The sequence below is a fragment of the Perca fluviatilis genome, chromosome 4 (genome assembly GCF_010015445.1).
Source record: "Perca fluviatilis chromosome 4, GENO_Pfluv_1.0, whole genome shotgun sequence".
NCBI classification, from domain to species: domain Eukaryota; kingdom Metazoa; phylum Chordata; class Actinopteri; order Perciformes; family Percidae; genus Perca; species Perca fluviatilis.
The window spans coordinates 13,052,625-13,061,623 of NC_053115.1; the positions used below are offsets into that span (position 1 = coordinate 13,052,625).

At 40.3% G+C, this 8,999-nt stretch overlaps 1 protein-coding gene across 1 annotated transcript in view; it reads left to right on the forward strand.

Annotated features, from left to right (window-relative positions):
* Nucleotides 1–8,151, forward strand: part of cpne5b (copine Vb) — a 135,063-nt gene extending 126,912 nt beyond the window's left edge. The window contains exons 18-20 of the mRNA XM_039798418.1: nt 4,110–4,167; nt 4,782–4,855; nt 6,577–8,151. Of these exons, the coding sequence (XP_039654352.1) occupies nt 4,110–4,167; nt 4,782–4,855; nt 6,577–6,768 (324 nt within the window). The 3' untranslated portion in view covers nt 6,769–8,151. The remainder of the gene's footprint in view (nt 1–4,109; nt 4,168–4,781; nt 4,856–6,576) is intronic.
* The last annotated feature ends 848 nt before the right edge of the window (nt 8,152–8,999 follow it).

The window sequence follows — 8,999 nt, forward strand, 5'->3', positions numbered from 1 at the left end:
CTCTCCATCTCAAAGATGTAAATCTTTTCATCTGCTCTCTCCTTACTCCTGTCACCACATTCTGTCTATAACAAAATTCTCTGATGTGAAATCATTTAAAGGCAGCAGTCAGTGTTTTGTGCTTCTTCTCTTTATCAGTGCCGGGGCCCACTAAAAGTACGTCACAACCATTTTAACTCCATTCACTTTGTATTGGATGCAGGACTTTTTGTGTAGGTGGTAACTGGATACCTGGTGATCCGAAACCAAGAAACAAGTACTGTACACACCTCTCCATGACTAGAGGCTACACAGCCCATAAGCCTTTGTATAAACTACTAAGTTTGCCCCAAAAGGATTCTGGCAGGATCCAAATTCCAGTGGTAATAGTTCTCACCTATTTCGTCACCCTGTCATGAGTCAACATTTTCACTTTCCTGAAGGTCGTAAACTTAAGCATATCGTACAATAATTGCTAAGCCCTGCCTACTCCGTTAATGTTGCTACGTCCATCAAGCTTTCCATCCTCACAAAGCAAATATGCAGTTTACAGTGATAGCGGTGGACAAAAGCAGATTTTATCAGTTGTAGTCAGCTAGCTAATTAAGCTAACGTAATCTTCGACTGTCTCTTAACGTTCCTAGCAGACTTGTTTTAAAACGGAAACGCTGTAAAAGTTTTTTAAATGCATTTGATAGCTTCACGTTATTGTGCAAAAAGACTGATGTTGTTGCATACACACACACACACACACACACACACACACACACACACACACGGTTATAAGCTTCATTAATGCACGGCCCCCTGGACATGTGTGACTACAGCGCCTTAATTGGCAATTACTGTTTAATGAAGGTTGTAGCCTCCAACAAGATTGTTTTTTTTGTCCTGTTAATTAGCAGGATATCTAACATTTTCTGTTATAATAATATCAAATTTAAAATAAAACGGTGCTGTCTTGGCAGAGGTATGTGCTCTCTAAGTGCACAAATATAATTGAACTTATTCAAGATTAAAGTTATTAAAGTAAAATAATTGAAGCAGTGCAAGTAAAGAAACTGAACCTATACTAATGCCAATTGGGGATGGTGCAGTGACTCAGGAGACCCTCTGTGCTGACTGCACCTCTCCAAACATATATCCATAAACTTGTTCATGTATGCATGTCCACATAAATTATGCAAGAACACACACCCATCAAAGCATGCACATGCATGACATTTGGATTCAAGCAGCACATGCAGAGTGAGATGTTGAAGTAATGAGTGTTGATTGATGCTGTTTTGTTGTCTCATTACACTGGATCTCCGCTGGCAGTCAAAGTGACAGGAGAATGGCAAAAGTAGGGCATGGTGGATTGCCAGGTTATTTTTGGTGGCATTTGATGTGTGCGCATATATCTGCAAGTATGAGTGTTTGTGTGTGCGTGGGAGGACAGGCACTGACAGGAGTTGTGTTGAACACTGATAATCGCGCTGATGTGCTGCAGCTGAGACGGCGTCGAGAGAAACTGCTCGTACCCACGTACATTTGTCTTGTGCCAGAGATAAAACTGGACTTGTTATAACTGCTTTGTCAAAATATGTGACTGCAGAAAAAACTCATTACACATAATATAGGCTTTTGTATTGAGCATTTGTGCTGCCATCTTTCTGGAAATTACAACAGACACCAACATGGCCTTTTAGAGTGCAATGCAGTCACTGTGACCAGTGTTGAGTAACGTAAAAAAGTAGTGTAATGCGCTACTACTGAAAATTTGGTAACGAAACGTAGTTCCTTTTTCAATTCGGCGCAACGCTACTTTTCCCAGGGACAGTTTTGACAACGACACTGCCTTCTCAGCTGCGCGCTCAGCTACACACTAACACCGTGTAACGCCGGTGACCTGCCGATGTGCATTCAACCTGTGCTGGACTCGTTCATAATGTATCAGCCGTCACTCTGTGAGTAGAGAATCCAGTCTGCAGTGTAGTTCAGACACTTCACTGATAAACCATAGACTGTCTTAATGCCAACAACTCTCAGTTCTTTTAAATTAAGGCTGAAGACCGGCCCGTTCTGGGAACGGCAAGGATTGCGGGTGGATTACGTGTATAGAGCAACAGTTTACACATTGTCCCATACTGTATCTGCTTTTATATTTTTAACTGTTTTTAATGGCTCTTTAATGTTTAATTTATTATACTACACTGTAACTTTTATTCTTGTATTTTAATCATTTTTATGTAAAGCACTTTGAATTGCCCTGTTGCTGAAATGTGCTATACAAATAAAGCTGCCTTGCCTTGCCTTTATGGTCAAAGACAGTTTTTGTATAATTAACTTCAGTCTCTGCCAGAGACGCCTGCTTTTTAAAAGTAACGTAAAAGTAACGAGTAAAGTAAAAAGTTACTTTCCGTAGGGGGTAACTAAGTAAAGTAACAGATTACTTTTTTAAGAAGTAACAAGTAACGAGCAAACACTACTTTTTAAAGTAACTTCCCCAACACTGACTGTGACTCAAGCATGTATGTAATGTAAAGAAAATCACTTTAGATGCATTGAATAAAAGTCAGATGATCAAAGCCTTTAGATTTTATACATAAAGATATTTCTAAGAGAATGAAAGAAGCTGTTTTGGTTGCTTGAATGGAAAAAATGACCACAACATACAGTGTGTAAGCATAAGGGTTACTTGGGCTGGTTAAAATATGTTGAGACATCAACAGCTGCTAGATGTATTGGCACCAGAGATTAGAAATTCATGATTCCTAGATGATGTACTTTTGGTGATCTCCAGTTTGTCCAATTTTTTTATTATCTAATACTTGCAAAAAAAATTATGACATTCCCTTTAGTCTTGGCTATATTTTATGTTTAGTGCTAATTAGCAAATGTTAGCATGCTAACATGATAAAACTAAGATGGTGAACATGGTTCATTTCCCAGCCGTACTGTATGTGTTTTTCGTAAATGTTGGTATATTTTGCGGTTGACTGATTCTCAATCCAGATTGTGCCTTTGTTTGGAGACGGTAAACCTCCACAGAAGAAAGACTAACAGCAGTTATGCTATCTGACCTGAGGTGTGGCTTGGGAGTGGCTGGGCGGATGATTGAGGATGGTCGCTTTACTAATTGAAGTTGGCACCTCCTCCCTCTCCCTCCTCTCCCAGCTCACAAATGCCAACATGCCACACCTGCTTGCCATGTAAGACCTAGTCTGTTAAAACGCATGTACTGTACATTGCTGAGCTAAAGCCCGACATCCGGTGCCCGATGTTCCTCCCCTCTCGCTATATCCACTATCGGGGCTTAGTCCGTCGGCCCAGGACGGCCCAGGACGGTTGTGATTGGTTTAAAGAAATACAAACAAGCCACAGCGTCCACCCCCCCCCCCCATCTCAGAATAGATAGATGGTGTAGCCAGACCATACTGCAGTGCTGACACAGCTGTGGAGATAGGTCTGGCAATGCAAGACTATGTAAGACCTTATCAAGGTGTTTGCCAACACCTCCCGGTGAACAAATGTCACCGTTCAGCCTTAACCAGCTTAAGAGTGTTTAATATCAAAACACAGCTCTTTTTGCATGTCAGCATTTACAAGCAATCCTAGCTGAAATATTCTGTGGATAAATATGATTGTTTGTTTTTTTAATGCTATGAAAACAGCTTTAGTACTGATACTACTGACCTGTTGTCCCATTATCTCGGGGGACGCTGTTAGTGTTGTCAGCAAGTTTAATCTCCACTCCCAAGCCTGATAACCAGCATTCAGTGGGCAAATACAGTACGTGTCATCCAAAGATAAGCGCCGGGGAGCATTCATACGACAGGAAATTGGATTCGGGGACATAAAACATCTGGAATAAGGAAAGCAGAGTCAAAAACAAGTTTCTGTTGAAACATCTCCCAGTTTTGCTGTCTTTCTCGGACTTCCTGACAATAACTTGCCTTTTTTCTCTCTCTGGAGGCCTTGTCTTACTTTAAAGGTTAATCCTTTAGTTAAAGGGTGATACAGAACATTAGTGTGGTTGTAACCGTTGTGGATGAGCACTGTTAACAGCTATAATGTCTGATATACAGTACATGTTTGTTAAGAAAAATTAAAAAAAATTCACTTGTTCTTTTTTGATTCCTCTGCAGGGTGCCAAGCTTCCCATGTCCATCATCATAGTTGGAGTGGGTCAGGCTGAGTTTGACGGTACAGTGACTTTAATGTTTTTGACTGCTGCATTAACGTAATGATTATATATTCTGGTAATGTTGTTATGGCAGACACATGTATCATAGTAAAGAAAACCTCATATTCTGACATTTTTTATTTTATCTTGCCTACACAAATCAAGTCAGTTAAACAGATTTAGACATGGGCCAATAATTGACTTTTTAATTCATACAACTCACAGGCTATTACTGTTACAGCCAGCGCTAACCTCTCGGGCACCAGTTCAGAAAGAAACACCAGAGAGAAAATTACTGTACAAACTCATTTGAGTCAGTAGAGAAGGGAATGTGTGGGTGGATGCATGCATAACTGTAGAAGACATGGCTGAGGTTAATTGCTGTGTTTGCAGTACTTAGGTAATCCTGAATTGCACAGAGACTATAATAAATGGATTTATTTGTTAATTAAACATGCAATAAAGTCAGATTACAGCTCAACGTCCTTTATCCTTTACCAACGCTAAAGCAAAAATATGTGTTATTAATATGATGTATGATAACTAAACCTGTGCATCAGTAGTGTACCAACCGTGTGTGTGCGTGTGTGTGTGTGTGTGTGTGTGTGTGTGTGTGTGTGTGGTGATCTTTCAGCTATGGTGGAGCTGGATGGTGATGACATCAGAATCTCGTCCCGGGGGAAACTGGCAGAGAGAGACATTGTTCAGGTGACCAGGCACTGGAAAAACAAGTTGACACAATTTCAGGAATAACTCGGATGTACAGATATTATTTATAGGCAACGGTGTTTGTCGTGATTTACAGTATATGGGTCATATTTTGACATCTGCGTTGGAAATTCATGCTGTTGCCTCGGTTGTGCTGATACATTAAAACGTTTCTGACAAAACACCATCTGTTGGCACTGACAACTCTAACAGATTAGGACATCTGTGTGTGCTTCCTGTGCATTCCCATGGAGACAAGCACTGTTAAAAGTTTTACATTATGTTTTTTTTTTAAGATTATTTTTTGGAGCATTTTTAGGCCTTTATTGACAGGACAGATGAAGACATGAAAGGGGAGAGACAGGGGGAATGACATGCAGCAAAGGGCTGCAGGTCAGAGTCGCTGCGTCGAGGAGTAAACCTCTATATATGGGCGCCCTCTCTACCAACTGAGCTATCCGGGCACCCAAAGTTTTACATTATGTGTCACTATAGAAAACCATATGCGTCTTATTCATAGAACTTTAGACTTCAGACTCGTCATCTTTCTGTTCCTGTAGTGTCAAAACTAAAGAGTTTAGTATCTGACTAATGGGCAATGGACGATGTGCAGGGTTTCCCAAAGTTTTAAAGTGCCCATATTATGAAAAGATCACTTTTTCTGGGATTTGGGGTGTTATTTTGTGTCTCTGGTGCTTCCACACGCATATAAACTTGGAAAAAACAAAACATCCATGCTGTTTTGAGTGAGATACAGGTTTCTGTATATAACCTGCCTTCAGTCTCCGGGTGAGCTGTTCAAAATCTGCAGGGCTTTCTACGTCACTAGCCAAAACGAGGGGGCTAACCGCTAGCGCTAGCATGCTAGCGGTTAGCCCCCTCGTTCTCAATGGCAAAACACTGCTACTACACACACGAGTTCACCATAATCTACAAAAGAACTACTTGCATGTCCCTGTTCTACAGGTATTCCGCGCAAAGTTGGAAGTGCGCCGTCGTTTAGAAGAAGTCTCCCGGCTAATCCTGCCTTGTACTGACTGAAATTAGAGAAACAGCTAGCTAGCTGATGTGATCCTTACCTAGCTACTGCGCATGTGCGACTCGAAAAAAGATGGTACAGAAGTGAGATGTCTCACTCTGTAGCTAAAACAGAGACTTGAACACACAGGGTGAAAAGAGGAGCTGCAGCAATGTGCAGTACAACAAAAATATGGTGTTTTTTGAAAATTAAACCATGTAAACCTATTCTGGTACAGCCTCAAAATACAATTATGAACCTGAAAATGAGCATAATATGGGCTCTTTAAAGAGAGATGTTGTGGTTCGGGTGGTTTACCACCTCTGCTTAATAGTTTCCTGGGGAAACCCTGATGTGCTATGACAAATAATACAAAAGACAGAAAAATCCAAAGTCAATTTGTCAAACCCCAGTAGAAAAACATCTCTTTTCACTTGGGCGTGAGTGCAGGATTAGTGACGGATCAGCATACTAAAGCTTGCAGGATCTGGCAACTGTTGACTAACATAGGGGCTTAAACATGAGCCCTCTGGATTTCTCCATTCAGCATATCACCCTGCTCACAAAACCTTCTTGAGTACATTGTCAAAAAGTATTTAGAGCTTTTGATGAATCACTTCAACAAAATCCCTAGATGGAATTATACTAGACAGAGGAAACCATATGTTGTCAAGTTTTGACACCTTCTTCTCTTCCTACTCAGTTTGTTCCCTTCAGAGATTATATGGACCGGACAGGCAACCATGTGTTAAGCATGGCTCGGCTCGCTAAAGATGTGCTAGCAGAGATCCCCGACCAGTTCATCTCTTACATGAAGAGCCGGGGGATCAAACCCAACCCAGCACCACCTCCCTACACACCGCCTGGACACACACACCACCACACACTGATCTGAGGCCCTTCTCTTGGCTTTTCACTGAGGACTGACAGCATGCAGCAGCCACTCAGAGTCCAGTGGGAACTCTCTTCCTCCTGCTTTTTGGTACAAACAGGAGCCGAGGCACCAGGAAATGGGTGTTGAATTTAGTGCCGTATTCTCCTAGTGACTATTGGAGCAGCATTTTTTTTGGTTTGTTTTGCTGTGATTTATTAATTATTTTTGGATGATTTTCCTTAAAGAGAGGCTCAAACTGTCCAGGACTCGTTGGTGAAAGCCTTTTAATCCCACACTGAGGCATCGACTGTTTTACGTCTAATTTGACAGCAGGTTGGTTCAAAAAGGTCATGTTGTGGTTAAAACTTGTGCCTGTCTGTGGTCGTTTCTCTAATCGTATCAGGACATGTGAACTTTGACCTAAGCCTTGCTTGTTAGTCATTGGTGTGGCCTAATGCAGTGATATTTTTTAGGCACCTTTTCCCTTCTGAAATTTGTTTTTATATTGGGGAATTATCTCCATATCTGCTAATGCATCGGTTATAATGAAGGAAAAACTACAGGTACTGTATGTAGTTTACAGTTTATGACGTTACAAACATTAATCAGGCTTTTCATACCATGAGGTGTCACCTCATCTCTTCTTTATTAGATAAATGTTTATAGGAGCATGTTGTATGAGAAGTGACTTCCCCCATATCCCAGTATATTTATTCTCCAGTGTTATTCAGAGTGGCATGGACATTTGATAGTCGATTAGTTTTGAAGTGGTCATCAATTATTTTCAAGGGATAAAAAGCACAACCTATATCTGTACCAAGGACAAGATAATGATGATGCTACCAGGTTAATTATACAGTATATAATCATTTTGAGTCACTTTGTACTTTAGCTGCAATTTATCAAAAAATATGACTTGTTTAAGGTTTTCATTAAGAACGAATAAATTCCCATGAGGAAGATTTTGCAAGAGGAATATTAACCCATTAATTATAACCTCAGTTTCTTCCAAAAAAAGTGTATTGCTTTTGCAATATACCCTACAGTAAATACAAAATACAATAAGTAAAAGACAGACCGTGACACAAGAAAAATAAATAGGGGACACAAAATAAACCAAAACATGTCATAAATACTATTTATAACGGGCACTAGAGCTGCAAAGATTCATCGATTAATCAATTAGTTGTCAACTCTTAGATTAATCGCCAACTATTTTGATAATTGATTAGTCAGTTTGAGTAATTTTTTAAGACAGAAGTAAAAATTGTTTGATTCCTGCTTCTTAAATGTGAATACTTTCTAGTTTCTTCTCTCCTCTGTGACAGTAAACTGAATATCTTTGAGTTGTGGACAAAACAAGACATTTGAGGACGTCATCTTGGGCTTTTGGGAAACACTGATCCACAGTTTTCACCATTTTCTGACATTTTAGAGACCAAACAACTAATCGATTAATCGAGAAAAAAATCAACATTAATCGACTATGAAAATAATCGTTAGTTGCAGCCCTGGCGGGCATCTTCTGCACATTACTTTGTGTAATTTGACTAATTATTGGTTGAAGGTTGATGCCACTTATAGGTTAAATACACCACTAAAGCACAATATACACAGACAGTGTGGGTCTTAAGGCAATGATTACCTAATCATGTAGAGAGGCACTGTGGCAAAATCTATAACTTTCCCTTTTTGGTTGATGCATATATTGATGCGTATATGCTACATATTAATAAAACAAATGTGTACTTTATCAAAATATCACTAACTGAAACACAGCAAACAAGGGGTAAAGGTAGAACTCCAATGCAGGAACACAAGTTGGTTTATGTTGCAAAAGGATTTGGGGGAACCAAAGGGACATAGTGATTAATTGGGGCCACGTCTAAGTTTTGCCCCAGGGCCCAGTAGAAAATTAACCCTACCGTGATACGATACCAAACACACCACCTCTGCAACACAGAGGCTCCCATGTCAGTGGAAATCTGTAAGCCCCCAGCAGCCACGCATCAGCAGCCACATAACCTCCGTGGTCACAGACTTCACACTGTAAGTCGGTACTATCACAGCCAGTGTTCCTCACTGGAGATTTACTTTTCATACAGCCCGGTCCTTGCAACAGTGTATTACAAGTCTCTGGTGGGAGACAGTTCACAAGTGGTCTACAGGGCTTTAGGATTTATGTTCATTATAATCAGTGCATAAGTAATTCTTTCATGTGTAAACACATTAACAATCTGTCTATACCACAG